Source organism: Diorhabda sublineata, chromosome 4 (genome assembly GCF_026230105.1).
Source record: "Diorhabda sublineata isolate icDioSubl1.1 chromosome 4, icDioSubl1.1, whole genome shotgun sequence".
NCBI classification, from domain to species: Eukaryota; Metazoa; Arthropoda; class Insecta; order Coleoptera; family Chrysomelidae; genus Diorhabda; species Diorhabda sublineata.
The window spans coordinates 9793533-9821515 of NC_079477.1; the positions used below are offsets into that span (position 1 = coordinate 9793533).

A 27983-nucleotide genomic window follows, 5' to 3' on the forward strand; every position below is an offset into this window, starting at 1 on the left:
TAAAAACTTTACTACGACGACAAATTCATTTCTTTTGTAGTTGCGTGAGGGTTGTTTTCCAATGACAAAAAATATCAAACTTTGCATCAGAATTTGGAGCATCCTACACGCTTCCAGTTTCGTCAAACTTTCAATTCTGCTTACTGTGCTTCTAATAATTGGAGGTCGCTCAATGCGTGTTTCATTGAATAAAGCACCCGCTTCTTCAAGACTTCGAAGTTCATACCATCATTAGAATTTCTATCCTTTTTTTTTCGGTTAAAGGAATTATAATAATAGATATTAGGTTGGATTAAAGTTAGACTGACGCTGACAGATATTCTTGCTAGGTAACTTTAATATTTAATTTTTCTAATTTCTTTGTTTCTTTTATAAATTCAAAATCATAATTTATTTTCTTTTCAACAAACTCTCTATTTTTCATATGTGACGTATTTTTACATTTTTTACAAAACTGAAAGTTGTACGTTTTATGAATTTTGTGCATCACCATAACTCTGAATAATTTCTGGCTTGAGGCATATATTTAAAAAATCTTCATATACTTTTTTCTATGTTGTTCAATTGGCGCCGCTTATAAACTTACGCAATTATGAATAGAAAAACTAAACAAATATTTACACTCCTACATTCTGTTTATACTATCTAACAAATTTTAATTGAACCCACAAAGGGTATGTCTATTTCTATACAAAACATTCTCGCTTAACGCTCAAGCAATCACGATTCGTACCGGTTCCTTGGTTTTAGGGGTTTACAAAATTGGCTATTTAATTAGCCACCAAGATTTCTATTTCCAAACCCTCCATTTATTTCCGCCAACAAGGGAGAATTCAAAATCTGACAACGCGGCGCGAGTTTCAACATACCAAACAATGTTGAACCTGTCTTTCCAATATCGGCCTTTCAGTATTCCAACTTTACTTGTCGAGGGATGTCGGTGGAAACGTTGTAGAGTTTTCCTCAAATTCGAGCGAACGTGGTATTTTGGAAACAAAACATTCAATTATAAAATGTAAAGGTGCTGTTTCTATTTTAACGTAAATTGTTGAAAAAAAGACTGAACTGTTTTTAAAAAATGAGTTTGAGAAAAATTGTGGTTTTTTGCTTTATGATTATTAACTTCGGCAAAGGTGAGTTAATGCGCTCCGCTGTTTTTCTGAAGTATTTACGGTAACAAGCAGAATGCATTTCAATCAATATCATGCGTCGGAGCTGTTTTATTGTTAAGAAATAATACAGAAACTACGAAATATACTTTCCGTTTCTTAAAAACGTTTTCCTAATAAAAACTTAAACCAACTTTTTATCATAATATTTATCTATAATTTAGTATATTTTTTATATTCGGACATGATTTTTATATAACTAGTCAAATTATTTCTTCTTTCTTTGCACGTTTATTATGAAATTGAGAAAAATATTTTATTCCCGAACTTAAACTTAATTTATTCTGGAATAGCTGTGGAATCTTCCCTCCATATTCACTGATATCTCTATTGATACTATGAAATATTTCCAGGAGTTTGGTTTCAAGTACATATGATAAATAGTGAACAACTTTTTTTATATTTTTTCTGGCATTAACAATCTTAGAAGAATTTTTATCGTAAACTGAAGACCATAACTATAGCTCCACCTGATTTTTTTAAACAATACTCTATCTTTATAAAGATAATGTTCTATTATTTAAATTAATAAGATATTGAATGAAAATAGCGAAATACACCAAAACTATTACCTAGATTGGTTGAAGTTTGTGGTTTTTCTGGAACAGTATAAAGCAACTAAATGTGGTTACTTTATAACAAGAACCCCTTATTTATTTTCCAACGTCATCTCCTTTTAGCTCCATACACCTTTCCCAGCGATTTTCAATAAATTCGATACCCTTTTTATAATAAGAATCGTCAGTTTCCTCAAAATACCCAATTACAGCACCTTTTTATTTTTGGAAAATCTTTGACCACCGAGCTATTTTTTCAAACTTGGGAACAGCCAATAATCAGAGGTAGCAATTCAAACTTTATTTCATTCATTTTGACCATTATAATAACGGATGTGTGAACTGGTGCCTTGTCTTGATGAAACAACACTTTCTTCTTAGCCAAATGCTGTTTTGTTTGTTTTCTCCCTTGAAGCTTCTTTGGAGCCGGTTCTCCCGTTTCAGGCCCATCGTTTTGATTGTTCTTGTTTCGGTTGTGAAATGATGGTCCCACGTTTCATTTATGGTTATGAAACGGCGTAAAACTTCGGATTTATTTTTGTGAAACATTGCCAAACACTCGATTGAAATATCTTTACATCGCTGTTCCATTGTAAACAGCGCGCACCTATCTGGCGCACAGCTTTCTCATCTCCAAATTTTCTGTTAATATGCGACGTACTGCATTCGCAAGCTCTCAGTCAACGATCATCCAGTACTGTTTTGTGGATTTTCATTTCTGGAGTTGCCACCTCATTTGGTCAACCACTGCGTTGTTGGTCTTCGAAGGTCGAACGGCCTCATTCAATTTCTACTATCCAATACTTTACTGTTGATAACGAAGGAGCATTTCCACCCAGAGTAGAATCTAGTTAAGCTTTCATACTATTTGGGTTAACGCTCTTCAAATAAAAGTAATGTATCACATAACGATGACCAATTTTTTCCATGTTTCCAATTAACTGAAAAGGTTCACTATTGATGGCTACCAACTATATACTAAACAACGTGGCATCTTCAAACTTAAAATATATGCTATATAGATTGTGTACTTTCTAATACAGTGGAATTTTTCAAGCAGTTACCGCCATCTCCAGGTCAGGCCAGATACTTCTGGGACCATCTCCGAATGTGTATAGAGTAAGACATGATACGATACTTGAGATTCTAAAAAATTAACCCAGATATGATGAAGATATTCGCATTGCTAATCTCTACTGGCACCTGAGGTTGAAATGAGAAAAGTCCACTCTGATTATATTTTTTATCAGCCAGTTCGTATGGAGAACTATATAGGTTCATAGACCGTCTTGTTATAGTCTGCAAGATCAATGAACCAATAACTGCACAACTAAATGTACCAGAAGGAGAAATCACAGTTAATAACGTATAAATAGATCAAGTACAAAAATTAAGGTTTCTAATTTTATTTTGTAAGGTGTGTAATTTTGAAATTGTAATAAAATAATAAAATAAAATAAAATAGAATAAAATAGAATAAAATAAAGAAAAATAATTGTAATTATGTAATTTTAAAGACGAGTGGGGTCTAAAGATTTAAAGGTGCTTGAGCGCATGAAAAAAACTTTAGAAAGAGTCAACTCTATAAAGCGATGTAAATGCGAATAGGTAGGAGAAACATAGGTCGGTGCACAACATTGTGGTTAGAAAAATCTTCCTCAATGGTTTAGGAAATCAACTACTCAGCTATTCCATGCAGTAGTAAATGAAGCAATGATAATCAATAATCAACAGGGGAACCTAACGGTCGCCGCACGCGAAGAAGAAAAACTATTAGTAACGATTTACATAATTCATTTTATGAAAAGTTAATGTTTCATAACTATACCTTCACATACATAAACACTTACAAATTAACTACAACAATTTTTTTAAAATATCTGGGTAACCTGAAGGCCCCTTTAACAATTCCATATTTTTTGCATCAAACCAGGCCAATGATTCTCCATTAACATGAATCCATGTGTTATCCTGTCGGAATATCCAATGCTGGCCATTATCGTTATTCAGTAATGGAAATAAATAAATTTAAGGAGGTCAAGGTAGACTCTACTTTCATATTCACGTATACGCTAACGATAAAACTCCAGACTTCATAAAGGCATCCCAAACCATTAAAATTGGGGAATTTTATTTTAAATCACGTATTCAGCAGTTAAAGTCATCGGGACCCTCCAATCTAAAATAAAATGTTGATAGAATACAGATAGAACTTAATGAAACGACGAGCAAACTGCAAGGCATTTTTTTGACGCGGACAAAGTCGCGACGCGACGCACGATGTACTGGTTTTTGTTTAATATTATTCTAACCGCGAAACGATCATAGCACCTTGCGCTTTTATGAGCAATCTATTCTTCGTACGATTTACTTGGTTTCCATTTTCTTTTCAGTATAGCTTCACTTTTTCCACCTTCAAGTCCCATTCTAGTGTTGCATACTTTTGAGTACAAAATCATAATATAATATGTTATATTGAGTATATTGCACATGAAGGATTAAGCCTGTAGCTGTTAAGTCCACTTTCGTTAATAGTTAAGTTCAAGTATTTAGCTTCTGTGGATGCTCTCATGATCAGACTACCATATATTTCAATTTCAAGTTATCGGGCCAGGTAACTTTTAACTAGATGTATTTCTTCTCCACATATGCTACGAAAGTGTGTTTTTTGGTTTTTTAAGCTATATTTATTTACTTGATAACACCCTCCTATAATATCTTCGCTGCTTATATACCTACATCTCGTCAAAACTTGTATCGAGCCATAACGGTGTAGTTGGTGAGGTGAGTACCTGATTTCCCACATGGAGATCATAGGTTCGAATCCTTTGTCGAACGAATTTTTTTTTAAATACGTCACTTGCTCTTCGTCTAATGGAGAGTTACAAATAAACATACTAATGAACAGTGGCAAATAAACCAAAATTTTTTTTGGGACAAACAGAATGAGTTAGTTAAGCTCTTCATTCTCCACATAAATAATACTGTAGAACTAATACAAAATGATAACGTTAATGATTTCTATTAAAATCAACTGTTTTTCGTTTTATTTGAACTTAACACAATTCCAGTTTATCTAAACTAGACCAGAAACCACAGAAATACCTATCAAAAAGAACAAGAAAGAAAATCAAGTCAATTATTTAGAAGCACATTTTGGAAAGGACTAGGATAATAATTACAGAATTATTTTTTATTCTCAAGTTCTGGACTTTTTTTACGGAAAATAGTAGACAGTCTCAGTTGAAGTGAATATTCTGCATATTTAGAGATACCACAAAACTAGAATACCTGTGATATCAGTTAAGGTATAGATAGCGAATTTATAATAATAATTTGCTGTGCCTTACATTTAAAAGTAGGATAGAAGAAAAAGAGAAAAAACTGAATGCGTTAAATAAATTTTTTGGTTTAAGCCACCTAATAATAGTTAATAACACAAATTGTCAACATAGGAATTGACATAAATACACTAGAGAGGTCAGCAGAATTGAAAAATGTATCATTGATTACGTACTCATAAACAAGGATAAGAATGTGAATGACAATAGTCATTTGAAGCGTAAAGATATATAGCAAACATTACGTTTCACGAGCACATTGGATAAATAAAAAAAGAATACTAAAATTAAATCATGTACGGTACGGAAAAAGGACCACTAAAATTTAAAAAAATATATTTGAAAAGAAATGAAAATATATGAACATAAAAATACAAAGTGTATCAATAGAAGATGTGAAGCAAAGTGAATTATATACCAGTACATATAATTATAAAAGAATGTGGCATCACCAGATTTTGTGGCAATAAAAAACTAATGAGATGGTGGGACAAAGATATTCAAGAACAAACCACATCAAAGAAACAAAAATGGAGAGAATATCTACGAACTAAGACGAATGAAGATTAAGAATATTATAAAATTTAAAACACAAGATTGAAATCATGATAATCAGTGAGAAAAGGGGAAAAATTTGGCAAAAATATAGGAGAAGAGATGTAAAGTAAATCAGAAACTCTTCTACAAAGTTCTAGAAACACTGAGAAAGGAAAAATCAAACAATATAAAATAAATAAAAATATTATTGTATTGCAACAAGATGAAGCGGTTAAGAAAATGAGCAACTAGTATTCCAAGATGGAACACATCTAGAACTAGAAAATGATAGAATCAAACAATTACTGATACAAACATGAGAAGTTGAGCAAACAATACAGAACAGAAGATAAAAAAGGTGAAGCAACGGGATACAACAATATTAATTCAAAAGTGCTGCAAAATTTTGGACAAAAGGTGTCTACAAACTGAAATTTCTGACAGATTAGGAAATAGGCAATATTTTATCCCTTTTCAAAACTTTAAGTAGATGAAAAATTAGACTTAGAGGAACCGTAAAGTGGTTCTAGGAGATGAAAAAGTACATATGAAGAAGTATGTAAGTACAAAAGTTGAAAAAAATATAAAAAAGTTTATCTTAGATAAAGATATATGAAGAAGAGTAAAACAAAGAGGAGCTGGAGTCAAATTAATTAACATTTTCAAAGGTATGTATGAAGCAACAAGGAACCTGGTGAGGAAAATAAAGTCCAATTCGAGGAATCCAGAACTACTTATATTTATAATTACGTATTGACAGTCAAAGTTGTCACCAGAAAGAATGTTGAGAAAAAGATTACCGAAATTTTGAGAGAAAAAAAATAGCATGGAGTGAGGCAATGAAAAAACTAGGAATAGTGTATATATAGAAATTAATTTTTCATTTTTTATATCTTTCTCTATGTTTCTATATAGGCCTTAATTAAAATGTAATACATCAGTCGGTTCTTTGGTATAATTTTACTGATAAACCGCTGAAAATTTCCTTCGTTAAAAGCTTTCCACCGACAGAATTCAATAATATATAACATTCCTTATTCTATGTAAGCCTTGTCGAACACACAATTACACTAAGCTCTTGTTCACTTTAGTTACCTAGCCCCTCAGCGCTCAATATTCTCTAAGTTTATTCGGAAAATTGCCTTCTACATCACATTAAAGGAATAGGATTATAAATTGTTTTTCGTCAAGTGTTGAATTTAAATCAGGTTAGAATGAGTTATCAAAGGCAACAGATAAGGTCCTAAATATCGTATATTAGATTGTAGAAAACAGCAGCCTGGCGGGCGTTTAATGATGTTTTCCCAAGTATGTACTGCACTGAATGGTTGAGTGCACATCACAAATAATTAGTTTCACCTTTTACCTCAATATCTGGACTTATAGGAGGAAGGATTCAATAATAACCGAAATAATTTGTGTATCATCTGGGGCAGGTAGATAAGAAAGAATCACTAGGCATTAGGTCAGGTTAGTAAGGTGCGTGGGGCCACGTAATCATGCCAATAGCTGATGAATGGAGGTTGCCGTGAGGGCAGGTGCATTAATATGGAAGAAGAACTAATATATTTTTTGTCCCAAATACAGTCTTTGTTAAAGAAAACTGCGCAAGCTTCTTATCACATTTTACACACATTTTTAACGTTTTCCTCAATTCGGATAGTTGATGGGCGTTTATAACGAGGTCAGTCATCAATCGATATATCGCAATGTTTAGTGCGAGAAAACCCCTTGTACTCTTTTATTTGTACCAAATAGAAAACTAAATTACATATCTGTATGCAATAAGAATAGCTTGTGTTATCTAATAGCTTGTGAAAGTTACGAAATCAGAATTAACTCGTATATTATTATTATATTAAGTATATTTTTTAAATTATACATTCGAGCATTATTTATTTTTAGTAGTAGTATATATATTCCGCCAAACACACTACATGGACATACGTAATCGTAAGTTGTGATTCAGTCGTCTACTCTCTCCCGAATTTTGATCTGACGACCTGATGATATTTAACTTGTCAACCTCTATTAACACACTGGTCTAGTAAACAAAAAAGTTCTCTTAACAAATGTCGCTTTATTCATTCAGATTATTTTCTTCGATAGTTATAGCCAATTCTTTCCTTAACTTTTCAAGCAAATTTTACAGAATGTCTATGTCTCAAAACAGGCTTCTGTTTCGACAACGACTTCATCATTTACTTGAATTTCCTTTTCTTTGATCTTTTATTTAAGTCTGAAAATAACCTGTAGTCGCAAGGGGTCAAGTCTGGAAAATATGTTGAAGACAATTCGAAGCTCAATTGACTGACTTTGATCGTCGCTTTCATCGATGATGGGTGTTTTTCTTAAAAAAGTGTCACCATAACATTTTTCAAGACAAGCTTTTTCTCAACTTTATTCTTTTCGGATAAGGAACTAATGTTTTCCAAAAAGTTCAGTTAACAAACGGACTATTCGAAAGAATGAACTCAAAACTTTGTGGGTATCGATTGAAATATGTAACTTTGAAGAAAAATATGAAAATGCAATTTGTGGTGACCTCTTTCCGACCGTTCAAGGATTTATTGATCGATTTGTTACAACTAATGTTAGTATAGCGAAAAAACTATAGGTAGGAAGGATTTCATGCTAGAAGAAAAACAGATTGTAGTAGTTGAAGATGCCGGAAGGGGTTTTCCATTCATATAAATTTTTCAAATGAGGAGAAACTATCTGTAGTAATTTGGTGTAGTTTTAATTTCAGAAACTTTTAATATTTAATCTCGACTATCTCTACTTTTTGTATATCTGGCTAGTAAACCTGATAATAATGCAACATTAGTTAAGTCAGATGACCAAAAGTTAAAATTAACTTTCCGCGAGGTATACTGTATTCAGAAGTTTTAATATTTTTTTAATAACAAGACCGATGTCCGATGAAAATTATTCCATGTTTGACTGACTTTTTAAGGATATATTTTTTGTAACCGACATATTTTTTATGAACATGCATTATATTCATATTTGAAAATTTATATTCCTCAACTCAACAGAGTATACTTCTCCTGTTTGAACACACGTAAAATGTTTTCCCTCAAGCTTTTACTTTAAAACCTCTTTGTTTAGCTTTGCGAATTTTTACCTCCACTTCTACGATTCAACATTATACTGCACATACGTTTCAAGTAAATTAACAATTGTGCTTTCACTTTACACCGCAATCTATTTGAATTTTATATGAAAAGTTAGCTTTATGAGAACCGCTCTTTATATAACCATGTTAAATTTACATGGGTAAGTGAATTTGTTGGTGTAAGAGTTCATTGCAATCTTTTTTCTTCCGTGCTGATGTGTGGATAAGATGTAAATTTGAGAACGTATCTCTATATTTCGGCCTCCATAGAAAACTCCAAAATATCCAAAACTATGTCACACATTTCTTTAAAACACCACTCTGTCGACGGCGATATCCGTAAAATCTAAGAAGGAACAACTCATAATTTATTTAAAAGTTTGTTAAACTATCACTTCAAAAATTCTTTTTGGCAATTTTGGGGAAAGTATGTGAAATGCGAAAATATTTTGTGTATCAATGTTTTGCACTAAAACGTAAACTATTCATGAAAATAGTTATTTATACTACAAGGGTTATAAGTACATTTACTAATCGATTTTGCACCAGAGCGGTATCGAGGGCAATTAATAAAGTTCTTTCTCATTCTCGCAGAATTTATTCTAAGATTTTTATTAATTTCATTTGATAATCTTCACATGAAATTATGAACAGATTTGAACGTTTTCTCTAGCACCGTAAGCCTTGTTATTTTATCAGCAATTTCCAGTTTATCATCGAAAATAAGTAATCAACAGTAAAAAACAACAAAGAAGTATGTCCTATGTCTGTAGCTAAAACTTCATGATAAGTTGACTTACAACCCTTCGTCAAGTTGACTTTCAACCGGTTATCGAATGGCAATCGATACCTTTTTGATAATTTTTACTAATTTTCCTTAAAACAGTATCAAAATGTAGGGTGGTCAAAAAGTGACTTTTTTCTCTCGCTGGGATGAAAAGTTCGCTTTTCGTCTCTGGTATGCGGGACAAAAGTAGCCTATCCTCTCCCAAGAAGAACTTTCTTTTGCTCCCGGTATTGTAACAACGTTTAACGAAATGTTTACTCTCGATGACAGTTTGCTTCACCCGATATTTATTATTTATTATAGCGTGGAAGTACAGAATTGAAATTAAAAAAATGAACTTAGACGATTCCAGTAATAGTGAACTAAAATACTTTAAGGACGAAATGAACTTTTCATCACGGCGGGAGAAAAAATAGTATACGCACCACGGGAGAAAAGTAGGGCATTCTCGCCCGCGACTTTGATCACCCTAGCCAAAGGCCAGAATGCCTTACTTTTCTCCCTAGGTGCGTAAAGTACTAATAAATACCTAAATCTCTCTAGAAACTATTATTCTTAAAATATTCTAAATTTCGATATTGTATTTTATAAAAAATCGATTTTGGTCTGGCGATCGTCGTATTGATTCTATAATACTTCGACTATTGCATATCTGTTAGGAAATCTATTATTTACCCACTATCAACTGGATGTAAGTAACATGGTAAAAATGTATCATATTTTATTGCAACATATGTCGTAGTCGAATCAGTTATTATTATTAAGACTTTAATTATCAAATAGAGCTCATCGACTAGCTTTCCATCAATGCTTAGACGTGGTAAAATAATACAATTCCGAAGAATACCTAGCCAAAGGTTTTTTTATTTGGATAATATGCAGGACCTACCCTACAAAGTCATAGATTTTTATCAACGTGTCCATTGGGCAAAAGGTACTCTCAACACTGAAGCAAATACTGTTTAACAAAATTCAATACTTCTGTCAAAATCGTCATCTGAAATTTATTCACCTGCAATGCTCCCTCTCTTTTTGTTCTGCTTCATCCAAAACACCTTATTTTCCTCATAAACAGCCTTATTCATGGCATGAGCCACTATTCGGATATGTTTTATTGTTGATGTTCCACATTCCAAATTTTTTATTTTCCACATTCCTCCTGCTTTATTCTACATGAAAACGCTGGTAATTAACACAGGAAAGAAAATTATATGAGTTTAAGTTTAAGTTGGAGTTCATGGAATCGTTGGTGATATTCCTACTGATCACTCTGTTTACACCAACACTGACGCGCGTTTCGATAACCAAGTTATCGTCTTCAAAGACTGAAGGTAAACTTGATCTCTTTTAAGTCGGTTTCACATATAAAGCTACAGCTCATATTATTTTTATCTAGTGGAATATTGTGAGAGAACAGTATTATTAATTCAACGCAAAAAATCTAATTAACAGAACTATTTTCGTGAGAAGTAATAATATCAGAAATGATAAATGCTTTCTTATTATTTTGTTGGATATTAAAAAAATGTATTTGTGACTATACAACGCCACTTTTGAAATGAGTGAGTCAACTCCTTATCCATTTAAAGTTTTAGTTTAAAATTATTTCCTTTACTGCTCATATCAATATATCAATAATCAATATAATGAATATCAGAAATTTCTTCTTAGAGACGTAGAGAAATTTTCATCTTGTATAAATAAATATAAAGTAATTTTTTTTCTACAACAAATAGTCATATTTAGTACTCTATATCAATTTGGTATGAAAAAAATAAATTGACACCCAATGTGTCCAACAACTAATGAATTTCCGAAGCTGTCAGAGGTTTGGAACTAAGCAATAAGTCAATTTCAATTATGAAATGAAATCACAGTATTTCAGGTCACGTGAACGTGCATTTTCCCAAGTAAATCTTTGAGAATTTCCAGATAACTTTAGTCATAAAAGTTCGGAACCACGAGACCTACCATATGGGTATCTGCCCACACACACACACACCCAGGCAAAAAATGGAATGCTGTTATTAATACTGAACGCATCCGAGGTATCCAATGAATGAAAGCTACAAAGGTTTCGCTCATACATAATTTACTCACTTTGATATTTGTATTCGGAACTAACTCGATCTATTTGAAATTATTTATGAAAATGTGCCATTATTAGATGATTATTTTGGTGTTGGTTTTAGGAATTTGTTATCCGGTTTGTGATAGGCAGGCTAAATTCAAAATTGGTTGTATGTATTTGAATGAAAATATTGAGCACCTGTACAAAACAAATAGTTGAATGTCTCCCACACTTCATTTCGAGGAGCCTCAATCGGTTCTAGGAAACTGGATTTTTGCCTAAAGAAATGGAAGATCCAGTCAATTTGGAAAAGAGTTCGTGATGCTAGTTTAAGACCGGCGTTGTTTTAAAGGGGACTACCATTGACACCTACGCATTGGCAACGAAGATTACCAAAATTGGATATTGTTACTATAAGTTATAACTATATAATTTTTATTGATGATTGACTAGATCTGTGTACAAAAAAATAACAAAACTGTTACCATAATATATTCACTAGCAGTTAAACAACAAAAACATTTTCTTTTTCTTCTTCTTTGGAATCAATATTAAATAAGTCTTTAGTCTCATATTTCATATGCAATATCACAGTATAGCTTATTAATTATTAGTAATACTTAAAATTTTGTATACTCTGTTACTTTGTATGTTTTATGAAATAATTTTTCTCCCTAAATTACTTAAATTGAATAAAAAATATAACTACATAAAAAAATGGAAATTTATTAATATTTAATGCCTTATGTTATGTAAAAAGTTATTAAATAATGTATCCTTTAACTAATTATCGCATAAAGTTATAAAATGTTTCAAATATCTAAGCAAAAAGAATTTTCTCTAGTTTTGGGACATCATTTTCTGCAACGGATTTTAGAATGACCCAGGTAACTTTTTAAAGATATACTATTGAATTTTAAAATCGAGTTTAATCAATAATCTCAACTTCTGAACAGCTGTATATATATTTTTTGTCGTATTTTGTTGAAATTCCAAGGGAGAATAATAAATGTAGCACATCTACATGTTTAAAATGCATAATCAGTAACAGTTTTCCATGATAAATTTCATTTTCCTTCAGTATCTTTTGCCAAGCGGCCGTTTGAAGAAAGAATTTTATTCATCCCTATGCTATCGCAAAGGGGAGAATAATTTGTTGTCAGTTTAAAACCGCCCTTGCTCATTATATCAAATACATTGTATCTCAACTACGCAGAGATCTGAATCAGAAATATACCTACAGCGAAATATTCCAAAAAGGAATTTATTTCCCTAAGCGTCCAATTGTTGTCTATGTATAGTATTATTTTCAATCCGGGGAGAACTGAAACAGATAACAAACAGCAGAAATATTAACTTTGATATCACGTTTGCGTATGCATTGAATCGGTCGGGAATTCTTTGTTTAAATTATAACGAGGATACACATATGTGGTTTGGCGTTAATTGGTTTATTTATTTTAGGGAATGAGTAGAATAATTTTGGTTATACATATGTAGAATGTGGAATCGTACATACGTGCAAAAAATGAAAGGAGTCAGTTACATTATCCGCACTTCAAACAAATTAAAATAAAAACTATACAGGCATAGATGGTGGTTTCTTTTAGATATATCGGTATTTTCATTAGTCAAAATTATAATATTTTTATTTTGTCGTTGAGAAAGAGAAGAAAGTGAATAATCATATAATGAGGTCCGTCATATGTCAGCCAACAAATTTGCATTACGAGAAAAAAATTATGCGTGAAAATTGAATTTATTAGAATAAATTACAAAAGGGATTCGAAAAAGAGTTGTTGTAAGTGTTCAAATTGATGCGCATCTTGATGGATGTCGTAATGGAGAGGCAGGTCAGGCGAGACATTTTATGAGTCCGCGAATAGTTTCAAGGTCTTCTTCCATTGCAATTCGGAGGTCGGCAAGGGTGCGTGGTCTTCCTGCACAAACGCTGAACTAGAGAAGGCCCCACAGAAATAAATCACAGAGTGACAGGTCACATGGCCATGAGGGCCACTCAACTCATTCTCATCTGCCCTCTATTCTCCAAAATAAGGTATTCTCCAAAATTTATTTAGAGACACATATGTAGAATACATATTTAGTAATATTCACATTATTTATCCCTTTTCGGATAAATTCATTCAAAGATTTTGATTTGGTACTCTGCAAACTTCCGTGTACTTTGATTCATTCCACTCTTTGTCATAATGAAAGTATACAAAATGATACAGGAAGTTAAACATTGCTACATTTATAGGAAACTTTTTATAAGATAATCGTTAAGATCAAGACAACAAACGATCAGCTCTCTAGTTCTAACTGTTTTTTCTAAAGCAGTCTAACATCCATTGGTGAGAAGGTACGCGGTTATGAACCGTTGCGCAAATGGACCACGTAATAAACCCGTTGTGTTACAGTACGAACTACCAATGCCGATATATATGGGAAAGCTGATTAAGCATCTTTGCTTAAGCCTTTTAAGGTTATTGGGCAACTTTTAAGTCTTACCTAAGTGCTTAAATCTTGCACATGTGAGCTCTCAGCGCTCACCGATTATGTAACCTGTATTTTTTTCCTCCTTAAAGTACCAGCAACATGTTCAGTTGAAAGACCAGTAACCTATCGTATCTGATTAAACGAAGCAGAATATCTGTAAGATAGGCATCCGACCCGTATATGTGTGCCTCTTCTCATATGCCAAGTATTTCCATTTATCTCCGTAAAAGCCGAATTTAGAGCAGTTTTCTCAGCGAAGTGGTAGTACACTTTTGGCTACACCCAAAATTAGCTCTGTACCCCATGGCTTTTCTGATCCAAGGTTGGTAAGCGAATCAGCCTTGTCATTGCTTGTTAGACCAAGAAGTCAAGCTAGTTGGACCTTGCAGTCATCTCTGATAAACTCTTGTATCACTTAGTCCTTTCTATTGAAAATCACATGCGCCCTCTGATCACTGCTTACTACAATAACATTCACCTATGCATATGCCAATTAGAATGTAATAGGACATGATGTACTTTTAATTTTAATGTATGTATCTATCTGAAAATTTTTCAGTCACTGACACGTTCATGATAGGGTTGTAAAACGGCGCCCAAGATTATTTCATTTTGTTTTTTAATATAAGCTTTACAAGTTGTTTTTGTACATGTCCATCCTTCACCATTTGAAATGATTTAAAATCTAAATTTAAAACCGTCTACTCTTCCTTTTTCCCTTAACATTTCGAACATATTCAGAACAACGGACACTGGTTGCATTTTTACCATACAATTAAAACTTTTCAAAGGTCTTCGAGACGCAATAGGGAAAATGCACGGGGTATAAATTCGATTGATTATTTTTTTTTCTACAAAAATTATATTCGCAATATCAGCATAAAATCATTATTTCAACATTTGTTTTGTTGAATCATTTGTTTTGTTGTACTATCATTGGTCGTGAGGTCAAATGCCACGTCTTGTACTTAACGTGGTCAAAATAGTGTTGGTTGTGTTTGGAAGAAATATCCTGTTTATTTTTGTGTTCCTAAAGTGCTTTTATAATCTTATTATTATTGTGACATTGATAATAATCTACGAAGGAGACTGAAAGTGGTTTTCCATTTCATAGTGTTTTATCTATAAATACCTACAGTCAGCTGTAATTACTAAAACATATTCTATAAATAATTTTAAGATTATTATCTATATTATAATGTCTTGTAAGTAATAATAGGCTATGTAATTGCCATTTCCTTAAGTTTAGTATGTCTTAATTAATTTACGAGAATTTCAAAAACAGAAACATTTTTGATAATGAAGTGACATCGAATTAAGTATATGAAAAAGTCCATTTACACAATTGCATTCTTGTTTTCGCATGTCTCGGAACTTGAAATAGTATATTGCATAAAAAGTTGTCTACATTATTTTTATAAGACAGTTAATTAAACAATATTACACATGTGTTGAAAAGTTTATAAACATGTGTGCAGAAAAGTTAAAAAATCCTACAATAGTGTAGGATTACATAACGAGTATTGTAAACGCTAATATAATAAAAATCATACTGTCTACTTCTTCAGTCTTTATTATTTATTAAATTTTGCCTTTTGCTTTTCGGCACCCAGCCAGATTCATATTGTATTCGCGTATTCCCTCTATCGTTCGAGGCCATATATAACATAAGAAAAAGAAGCATTTCAATACATGTATGTTTTGTTATTTTTTAGCACATGTGTAAAAAAGCTACTTTCTTAGGTAAAAATGAGTGTACAATCTATCATTTTCATAAGTGGTGGTAGGAAAAAAATACTTTATCAGGTGTCCTATTCAAGTTTTCAGGTTTTTCCATAAAAAACCTATAAAACGGGTCTTAAACTGTTTCCATGGCGGTGTTCCTAACAAGCCACTTTTAACCGAAAAATATTAGTTTAAAATTATTAACACTTATTTAAAGGAAAATTTATTTGTTATCGAGTTAAAACTATGTAAAAAGTGAATTAAAAATATAAAAAAATACATGTATATTCCCTTGTAATTACAGTAACCCGGATTAAAATTTGACCATGGGACGCAACTCGTATGTAAATCAATCAATATGATAAACTACAATTGTATTAGAAAGTTATAACTAATTCAAATCTCACTGCCGCTAGTGCTCAAATGAGAATATACAGATAATGTATCAGACTAATTTCGTATTTAGTATGTTAGACTATAGATAGCACTAGAAGAAAAGATTTGAATTAGAAGAGTTATAATATAAAGGTCACATGATTGATAAGTTGAGGGAGATTTGCTATAAGATTAAGTCGAAGCTCACTAGCGACAAAAAAAGAGTATCGGTTTTTAGAAAGGTTAATATTTGTCCTTATTTCCTTATATTCTATATATATATATTTTTTATTATATTTAATATTTTCAGACATTATCTATTATTATCCGAATGACTGTAAAAGTATCGCAAAATTTACATATCAGGGCAAGCTTAAAGAAGCGTTTATAATATTCATTTCTTTGAGAGAAGTAGAGAATTTTACTAATTAGTAACCCCAGTAAGCCGTCACATCAAAAAGCCGGCTGATGATTTCAAAGCTGCATTAAATAAAAAATAAGACTGTTGAGGGTGGAGGTTCATACATGGTATAATGTCATACTTGATATTATTGATCTTCCTAGTATAAAATTTCGAATGCTATGGTTTATTTAAAATTCCAACGTTTCGATGCTTTATTTGATCTTTACCAAAGCTTCAACATTCGAGTTACTTTTGTGAAGGATCAAAACGTTGGCCTTTTTAAAAAAAACTATTAGACAGTTTTATTTTGAGGCTTCAAACCACAATATCATTCGAAATTTCATACTAGGAAAGACGATAACATCAAGAATAACATGTTCATCTGGGTTTTTCAAATCTATCAACAACACATATGGCACAGAGTTAACTCGAATGTTGAAGCCTTGATAAAGATCAAATAAAGAATCAAAATGTTGGCATTTTGAAAAAAATCTTAGACAGTTTTATTTTTTGTCCTCTACCCACAACACAATTCGAAATTTCATACACGTTATAATAATTTCAATCCGTTTTTCAAATTTTAGTTTAGTTTGTGAACTATGTATTAAATGTTGTGTTATGTTTTTATCATTATTAATAATTTAAATTCATTGAGGGTGATGTCTTGTATACAAATCGAGGTAGGTGATCCAGTGTCGAATGTCAAAACGTTGTTTTGAATATATTTAAGTACCTAAGATGACAAAATGGCATCAACAAAAGGATTCTAGAGAAGACCCAAAAAAGAGTTGCTTCAGATTATGCTGTGAAACGAATTATGTTATTGATTTGTTAGACTTGGACATACCTTATTAAGACTGCATCTGAATATATGCCAGAGTCCTCAAAAATGTTTTTTATTTTTGCAATTGCTTCACTTCTTGTAGAGGAAAATAACGACTATATTAGAATATATCAACTCTAATTGAACTGAATTTTTCTCCATATTTTTGTTAACATACTATAAAGTTTTTGTTTTGATATCCGAAGCTAGCAATAATGTAACTAATTAAAACGTGGTAATTTGAAATTCGAAAAAAAAATCAATATTCTCGGCCTAGACGCAAGAAAATTTATTTTGTAAATATCTTACATCTCTTTAAATATTTTTAATGTGACGAAATTATTATGAAAAGTTTACAATTTCAGATTCAATGAAAAATTATCAAGTTAAATTGGGGTAAGAAAAGCTTTTGTACCTTGGAAAAGTTTTGGTTCAAATATTTTTTCCATAAACAAGTTTGACATCTCATGCTTGTTTACTCTGGAACACTGAGGGATAATCTTGTTTCATAATTCATTATAAAGGATCTTTGTAAAGAATCTCAAAGTACTTATTTTATTTTAATAATTCTTCAAAAATTGTTATGAAATTATTAAAGTTTTCAGTCGAACAATTTTTAGTTAAAGTAATTATCAAAGCTGTGTGCTGATCTATTCATAATTTTTGACAAACAAAAGTATTTTTGATGAATTCTTGGTCATATTTATATTCATAAATATACATCGTGTCTATTTACTTCTCAGTAAATGGAAACTTTTTTATTAGTATTATATAACAAATACAAATTTATGACTATTGCTTGGAAGTAAATATTTTTATTCTCGATAATGTCAAAAAATGTTGAAAAGAAAATTTCTTTTAAACTGTGGATTAGACTCAAATATATATCCATATCAACAAATATTTGATAAACTAATTTACTCAGTGTGACCTCCTTCTTCTCTTCGCATTTTACACTTTACTATTAAGAACTTTTTTAGTCTTCCTATATGTTGATTATGTCATATGAGACTACTGGGCGAATAAGAATTTTTAGTAGATCTGCTTTTTGGCGGTGGGATTGAGAAGTTTATTCTTCAGTAGACTCAAATTATAGTGAATCCAGCTGGTATTCGGTTTTTGAGTTTCACAAGGAAACTGCGCAATATTGAAAATTCAATATGCAGACATTTTCATAAAAAATAACTTTACTTGGTAGTTTATTGAGAAAAAAATTATGCACAATAATCCGTTCAATTATTAATTTATATCAAACTTTAGATATATCAGAAAATTTGTTGGTTTCATTCAAATGAGAACCGAATATTTAAGACAACACTAGTAGAGTTTTTTGTCGACAAAAATTTACTTCACTAATTTCATGTATAAATAAATCATTGTTGAAACGTAAACTGAAATAAAGAATACTTCTGCTACATCAGATTATCAAGATAATGAAATATACAATAAAAGTCATATATGTCGTTTTCCTGGAACTATCAAGTCGGAAGAACAAAAGACTGCTATGACAAGCAAATCCATATAGAATTGTTCGCTGTAAGTTCAGAGCGCCTGAAAATTAAGAGCTTAACACAGCCAAAACAATGAATCTAGTAATAATATGACCTACGAATAAACAATAAACGTGATGATGGATATACTTTGCAGTGGATATATATATATATATATATATATATATATATATATATATATATATATATATATATATATATATATATACAAGACTATGCATTCTATTGAGAATTGTATGTGGTCAGCCCACATTTTACCCCATTTCATTACAGTTTATCACATAATTTTTGCAGCTTCGACCATTGTTCTCCATTTTTCTCTGTCCTGCATCTGTTTGTTCCCGTCACGTACTCCCAGATTTTCCATATCTTGCACAATCTGATCTTCCCATCTATTTTTTGGTCTACCAGGCAATCTTTTCTCGCTCTTTATATTTGAACTCAGTTTCTTATCGGCGAACATGTTTGGAGATCAGAGATCAGTGAATAACTAATAGTCAATGAGGACTAGATCTAGACTATACGGTGGATGAGGAAACCATTCGAAGTGTAATTAGCTCAATTTAACCATCGACTTGTGTATCAGTACATTGTCTTGGTTGTACAAGGTTTTTTTCTCCGACATATAATACCGTTTTCCTTGATGATTATATGCAGATCCAACAACTCTATGTAGTATTCGCTATTGATTGTCTCTCCCTTTTAGTAATAGTCGATGAACAATATTCCATGCGCATCCCAAAGTACTGCAGCCATAACCTTCACATCTGATTGCTGTGCCTTTGGACGCTTCGGACGTGGTTCACCGGCTGCAGTGCTCTCAGATGGTGATTATTTTGATTCCGGAGTGAAGTGATGGATACATACCGAACCAAAAAATCTGATTTATCACGTGTAATCATGGTCAAACAGTGCTCTGAATCATCAACACATTGTTGTTTTTGATTGATTTTGAGTAAACGCGACACCCACTTTGATAAAAGCTTTCTTATTGTCAAATGTTTAAGCATAATTGTAAACACACTACCTTCTGATATCTTTTCGATTTCAGATACCTAATGCAATTCAAATTTAAGATTAAATATAACCAATATGTGGACTTTTTTATGTTTTCTGGAGTAACCACCTCAATTGGAAGACCAGAACTTTAGTAAACCAATAATAAATGATTCTTTTCGATGGAGCAGAGTCTGGATAACGCTTTTGAAGCAATTGCTGCGTTTATATAATATGTTTTTCATCAAGAAGCAATGATAAATTAACACACGAAATTGTTTTGAATCCATTGTTTAGAAAACAACAAAAGTAGCTTCACTTAACCTTAGACTGCTTAGAAAGCAGGTACTTCATGAACGTCATATGGATTTGACAGTGGCAGTACCCTGTGTGTGTCAGTCAAACGAATTTCGAGTGATATATGTAAATTGGGGTTCAAAACGTCCTACGACGTTGTCCGATGTCTAATTGACACTCTTTCCTGTCGCTGCAGTTCTTATCGTTCGTATTTCGTACACTCATTGATTTTCTTGTTTCATGCGACTCAACTGCTTTCATTGAATTTTTTCTATAATTGTTTCTTTCAGGATGATTTTCTCTTTTATTGTGTCGTTTCTGATTCGATCTAATCTTAACGTTCTATTTGCTCTTCTTAGAGCGTCCATTTTCGTGGCTACCATTTGTTTCTTTAGTTGTTTATTCTCCACGTTTCCGATCCATATACCAACGTACTCCTAACCATTGCATTGTAAATCCTCTATTTTAGTACTCCACAGTATTCCATTTAGTGATTTAGTTTGATATTTAAAGCTCTCACATCTCGTTATAATTTCGTTTTTTTCTAGTTGTACGTACGTTGCATCCTCTCCTATATATCAGTACTGTGTCTTTTCTACGTTCATCTGCCGTCCCTATTTCCCGTATTCTTCCTTTAATTTGCGTGCCTTGTATTCTAAGTCATCTCTATCGTTTGCACGTCTTACCTGATCATCTATAAATTGCAGGGTTATAAACAGGTGTCATCGTCGATTTTGATCACTATTCCTTAGCATTTCTTCTTCCAAGTTGTTAGAGCTTTTGAAACATATATTTTGAAAAGTCTTGGTGGGTTGCAGTACCCTTGTCTCAGGCCTTTGTTGACTGTGTTCGATACTATATTTCCGATTTTTACTGCAGGCTTCATATATTTATAGAAGCCATAATTATTTTCAAGAGCTTCCCATAATTTGGATATCGGTATGTTATGTAGGCTTTTTGTAAATCTATAAACATTAGGTGTATTGGTCTATTTCTTTCTGTTTTCTTCTTTTCAACTGCTTTAAAGACACCACGTTCTCTGTACAGGACCTTCCAGCTCTAAACCCACTTTGTACTTCTTCTTGGTGTTTATAAATACTAATGATCTATGCTAACTGAGCCAAATTTTAAAAATGTCGTTTGACGGCTATTTAAAGGATATAAAAAGTATAGGAATGAGAAGCGATTAATAAAAATGACTAACAAAAGCAATATTAAATATAGTACAACTTATTATAATATTCATGCTGGATCAGAAAAAGGTTGGATTTCAAATACTTTCTTGTCAACAACGAAAGGAGAAAAATTCAAGCTTGGAATATGATTTGAGTTATTTATTTTAAATTTCGCTCCGAAATATACCGTAAAACAGTATAATTGTAATAGACAACGTAATTATCACAACTACCAGGTAAATGAAGCATCAACTAGCGCAAATAATACGAAATAAATTCAAAATAAGGGTTGAGTGGTTTGTTTCTATGGAAGTGACAGCAAAGCTGATCTTATAGAGATACTAGCGGCGTTTAATATTAAAGGGGAGCATATCTGAGATATTTTGGCTGATGCTGTAGATTACATAGTAGTACGATATACTGTATATGGATATGTACGAGGGTTGACTGAAAAGTTTCCGACCTAACAAGACTTTTTTTTTCCATAATCATTCTTATTTTCCAATATAGTTTTCTTTAAAGCCTCAAAAACATTTTTCATTCTCAGCCCACCTAAATGATGGTGGTCGTCTTTCTTCAAAAAATAGGCCTGCAAGTAAAAATTAACGGGAAGGAAACAAGAGAAAGCCGCTGGGGACTACATCTGGTAAATACAGTGAGTGGTCAACAAAATCGTAAATTATAATCATGGTGATCGCCGAAGTGATTTCCTGAAAGAAAAAGGACTTTCTGTCCCATTAAATGCGGTCGATTTTTTGCAATTTCTCCCTTAACCTTATCAAGCAATCCTGCGTAACCCATAACTATACCTAAAAACCATCGCCATTATTTTTCTTGCCAATAAAAGCGTCATTTTCTTCACTTCACGGCACTTCTTAGAATCCACAGTGTTTACTGTTTGAGTATAGTGATGGGCCCAACTTTTATCTACAGTTATGAATTAATGCATCATACGAATGCATAATTCTTCAGACGTATATGGCAAATGCATTATTTTGATATGCTTCTAACCTTTTCTTTCTCTCTAACCTTAATTCGACGGTCGTTTAATAACATTTGGTAAATTTTTTCGTTTAAATCGCTTGTTGTCACAGGTTTCGGCCGTCTCGTATGCTCACCGTCAGTCTAACTTATACAGCCACTTTAGAATTTAACTGCTAAAAATTTTATGCATTTTACAGTCGTAAATAATGGTGCCTGGTCTCCGTTCATAGTGTCTAACTCTTTCTCTATTTAGTAAGTAGTAATGTCTTCCAAAAACAAATATTTAATTTTTTAAACGTATGCACAAATATATTTCCAAACTTATATTTATAAGTGATGACATCTTCAGGTTGAGGTCGGAAACTTTTCAGACAGCCCTCATACTAGCGGCGTTTCATATTGAAGAAGAATATGTCTGTGATATTTTGGCTGATACGGCAGAATATGTAGTAGTGCGACTAACTACATATGTATATGTAAATGCGATAGTTAATATTCCATTTGAAATTTTGAGAAAATCAATTAATTATGTAATTAAAATTGAAGATTCCTACTGAAATGCAAATGTTGCTGTTAGCTCCTTGTTCATTAAACTGCATGAGGATGAAAGTTATGCTGAAATAATGATGGAATAGGCGTTAATTAATATTTTTGTTGATAATACAAATTCACTACAATGGGCTTGGAAAATTTGGGAAGAATATATTCTTTCATAAAAAAAAAATAAATACAAATTAAGTTTACAAGAATAATCGTGTTTATTTCAAGTCGATAAGATTAATATTAACAAACATACAAAGTTTAAAAGTCTTGATATATTTTATACGACCCGAGATTCGTTCCAAATAAGTATTACGTCATCAGCGCCGATTGTGTCTGACAAAATGCTACTGGCAAAGTGCTATTTTGAGGACAAAGAGGTGATTTGTTGATCAAAATGGAGCAGGGGTTTTTCGTGGTCTTGAGACAACAACCCAAAAGATTCCTATGCAATGGCTACTTATTTTGCGACAAATTTGCGGCAAATTAAAATTCGCGGGATGAACTAAATGAACAGACAGATCGATCGAACGACATATTTATGGGGAAAAACAAGAAGATTCTATATGCACGGAACCTCTTTTGGGATAACACGTGTTGAAGTTCAAATGAACATACTACATTTAATTTGGAGCGAATTAGACTTGTTCATACCACATTGTCGAGATTTCTTCATGAAAATTAGACCGATTTTATTTATTAATTTCTAAACTCTAGGGTTCAAGTTCGCTCTATGTTAAATGTGAATTTTGAAAAATATTGGTTCTGAAAAACCGGTAGTGCTCCTTTTGATTCATTAACAAAATTCAGATAAAATGCAGTCTGAAAAAAAAATCAAATCATAAGTATTACCTTAAAACTTCTACATTATTGTTACAATAATACGTCGAGCTACTCCGTATCAAGTTTTACGTTTCGAATATATATACTATTTAAAAAATAAAAGCACCTATTTACATAGAAATGATCTTCATAACAAAACAGATTACTTGTACTTGATAGAACAATATTTTTTTATTGTCCTTTTTCAATGCATCACACCATTTTTTCTGTAATTTTCTTTTATGTATTCTTAGAAAAAACTTTATTTGGGCAGTAATAGTGGTGTTGGTACATTTTGGTACAATACAATATTTATAAAGAACTTTTGAAGATCCAGACTTCAATATTCTAATAAAAAATGCAATTAATACGACGCGATAGGATGGTAAAACAAAACAACGTGATGTGGGTGCTGCTGTAGCTTGACGAGTGAACCTTGATCGGCGCTGATGACGTAACCAAGTAGAAATGAGGGCGGTGTAAAAATATCACTCTCTTTAAAATTTATATCAGCGCTATTATGAGAGCTAAATACGTGCAATAAATTGGAAAATTTATGCTACGGCGTGCCCAATCATGTAAAAAACCCGATATCGTTTTCAGACCAATTGTTCATGTGTATATTTTCATTTAGTAGTATGGTATTGATCACTTTACTATTTGTAATTTATAGCTTTCTATTATTATTGTCTTCATGTTTGCATGTAGTAAAGAATATTTTGAACGAACTATATTAAATAAAGCTTGTATAATTGAGTTTGGAATTTCTTGGAATAACAACCTATAAAATTTTTTTATGTAGATCGTAGTTATATTTATCTGATTCTCAGAACATCAGATTTAAATAAATATATTGTATTCGGAGAAAAAGATTCAATGCTGTCTTTGATGTGAAGAATATACATTCAGGTTCAAAGTTTGTCATTACTAAGGCAAAAACTATTCAATCTCTAACTGAGTAAAACCAATTTACTAGTTAATTGATTTACGAAATATTTCGAATCTAATGAACTTCTTTGTTAGAAGAATTGTATCTATACAGAGGACATTTCAATACTTATGGATACGCAAGTAGAATGAAAAAGTTTGAAATTAGTTCTGAAAGGAAATCAGATCTTCACATATAATAGGCATTTGAAGGAAATACAGGAAACTACGAGAGAAGACTGAAAAATTATCGGGATTATCAAAAGAAAAATATTTTGTGTTTTAACATTTTTCATCTCATCTGTAAAAATGTGTAAAAACTGTTGAAAGCTGTGTGTCAATATTCTTTATACTGTTGAAACGGCTTTATTGATGCCCTGATCTTGCGTTAGAAGCTCTGCATTTTTTACGCCATTGGTATCAAAAAATATATCAGTATTGTGTTGATGACATTTATTTGACTTGACCGTTGTTTTTATTTAATAGTCATAACTAGTAATCTACGCAATCGGATTTGTTTTAAAATGTTCCTTAAAAGCTTTATTGTTACAATTATTCAGGTATCACAATATAGTCTCCCGGTTTCCACTGTTGATAACATTTTTGAAAGTCTTCATTTGTGATGCTTTCCAGTTGCCGAGTCTTTTCTGTCTTTCCACATCTCCCAAGTACCGCTACCAAAGCACCATTTTGCATTTCGGGAACAAGAAGAAGTCACAAGGGATCAAATAGGGTGAATAAGGTGAGTAGTCTGTCACGGTGATTGAGCTTCAGGTCAAAACTCACGTACAACGATCGAGGTGTGAGCGGGTGCATTGCCTTGATCAAGGATCCACCTACACTCCTGTGCCAAATCCGAATGAATCGGGCCACACGAGCTCTGAGACGTCTCAAAACTTCAACGTAAAAATTTCCATTCACTCTTTGGTTGGGACGGACAAATTCCTTGTGAATAATGCCCCTAGAATCAATAAAAATAATCCACATTGTCTTCACATCCTTTCTTGTTTTCTGTCCTGTAGTCAAGAGCTTCGAGCTCGTCAGCTATCATTCTGACTGTCAAACAACTACGGTCTTTGAGAACAAAAGCCTCAGAGTCTCGATGTTAACGGGCACCTGGGCGAGAGTCTCCTTTTACTTCTGTTCGGCCTTACCAGTTCGTTTTCAACTACTAGTTCACAGTTGGTTCCTTTAGAGAAGTATCTCCGAAATTGTTTCAAACACTCAAAAATTTCACAGTCATTCTTTGCTAGTTTAATGTTGACGTTAATGCGGTGTTTATAAATCAGAGAGAGAGAGAGATCCATGTCGACGGCAGGTGAAAAATAGTAACATTCAAAAAACATCCGCTCACACTATTTCCACGCAACTGAGCGTTTATGGGATTGCAGCAATGCAACCTGACGGCGCCTGTAAGCTGTAAATTGAAGTTTTCATTAAACTTTCATTCGTATTTTCTGGACAAACCTTGTATATTCCACAGCGAGAACCAAGCGATATCGTTCAAGTTACGAGATGAATGAATTCTTATAGCAGCAATTACACTACATCTATTTCAATTAGTAGTCTCATACCCTTATAATTTGAGATAAGTTTAAACCCGTTCTGGTTTGTCGGAGTGCTTTTAACCGCTTTAGTTAGATCGTTTTCGCACAGTAAATGTCTTGAAGACCATATAAAAGATCACATTAACATTAACTTTGGTTTTAAGTAAAAAAAATGAACTTAAATTGGCATGTTTGTAGATATTAGTCACGTATAACAATCGTTAGATGGGAGAAAAACACTCAATATCCACAACAGATTAGACTGTAGACTGGAATAAGAGATGACAAAATAATTGCTTCCATCTAATACCTTTTCGGTTGATTATTTATTGTCGCTATAGCATATTCATTGTACAAAGAGTTCACATGCTCTTGAAAATAGAAGAAATATTTTTAAGAAAACTTTGTAAATATCACAAAAGCTGAATATATAGAATAAGAAATGATAAGCTGGAAATCTTTGTTTTAAAACTCTAAAAATTGTCTTAAAAATCTCGTAAAATATCGGGTTCTCATTTCAAAATATTCAAGTTAAAGTTTTTGTTTGGAATAAATATTGTTTTCTAAAGCCTTGATATAGAAAATATAAAATTTTGTTCATTAATGTAATCACCTTCTTTGTCAATATTTTGTTATCTAGTTTGCGTACTTTACATGTAAGACAGATATTTCAAGATAGTATTTCAAACATCATCCAAATTTAAGAATAATTTTTCACCTCATTTTATTAATTTTTCTAGAGTTCTGCACAGTGCATTCTTGCATTGCTGTGTAGCAGAATAACGACGAATAACGAATAACGCAAGGTACTTCAAAATGAACAATTCCGCGTATTCCACCAAACACACAGAAGAACCTTTTTATCATAGAAACTGTCAGTAAGGCATATAAATATTATAGCATTACAGATATAGTAGGAAAAGGTATTGATTTTATCTTCACTGCAATTGGACGTATCAAGTGCATCAAGAAGGAGTATTCTTTAAAAAAAATGGCATTGGTGTGTTGAAACAACAAAACAACTTGATTTTGATCAAATAATTCGAAAGTATTCTTAAAAGAAATTGTCCTATACAAACAATATATTGGTAAAAATTAAATACGAGTGCTGTAGATAATATGAAATGCTCCAAAATCTGAGAACAAAATTACTAATCTTAGTAATACTCAATTAACTGAGTCACCATTACTAAAAAAACATGTGCAGTTTAGCATCTTCGAACAAGTGTAGCAACACGTCAACTTAAGAGTCGTGTCTATTAACAAGCTCAAACTTGGTTGGAGAATGATTAAGATTCTGTATAATGAATTCTTGGAATCGATTACGAGATTATGGGCTGAAAAAATAGTTGTAGCTCACGATATGGATGTAGGAAATTGATTTTGTAATGCCCTTTAGCTTATGGCCAGTGTAATGAGCAATCTAGCCACAGGAAATGGGAGATTTGCCCAAAACTGATTTTTTATCTTTAAACTTGAATATTTTAAGGCGCGTACTAGAGATATAGCATTTAGTAGATCATTTTTATAGTTCCAAAATAAAGGTCTATATGTGTTTACAACTTATGATCATCTAAATATGATTGAATTTTTCGTTCTTCTTATTTTACCCGTTTAAAACTCACGGACTTCGTGAACCTATGGTGACAGAAAGCTGGCACAACTGGGCAAAATTAATATGCGGATAAGTTTGGTTTCTTTTCAAGAAGATATGTGTATAAACTGAATAAAATAAAGTCTATCTTCTAATTTCAAGTCTTAGCGATAGTTGATTGGTCC

At 32.1% G+C, this 27983-nt stretch overlaps 1 protein-coding gene across 2 annotated transcripts in view; it reads left to right on the forward strand.

Annotated features, from left to right (window-relative positions):
* The first annotated feature begins 908 nt into the window (after positions 1-908).
* LOC130443621 (uncharacterized) overlaps positions 909-27983 on the forward strand; it is a 257601-nt gene continuing 230526 nt past the window's right edge. Inside the window, exon 1 of one of the 2 annotated variants that reach the window (XM_056778405.1) lies at positions 909-1133. In XM_056778405.1, the coding sequence (XP_056634383.1) occupies positions 1079-1133 (55 nt within the window). In that variant the 5' untranslated portion in view covers positions 909-1078. The remainder of the gene's footprint in view (positions 1134-27983) is intronic. The other variant, XM_056778406.1, reaches the window with a different exon arrangement.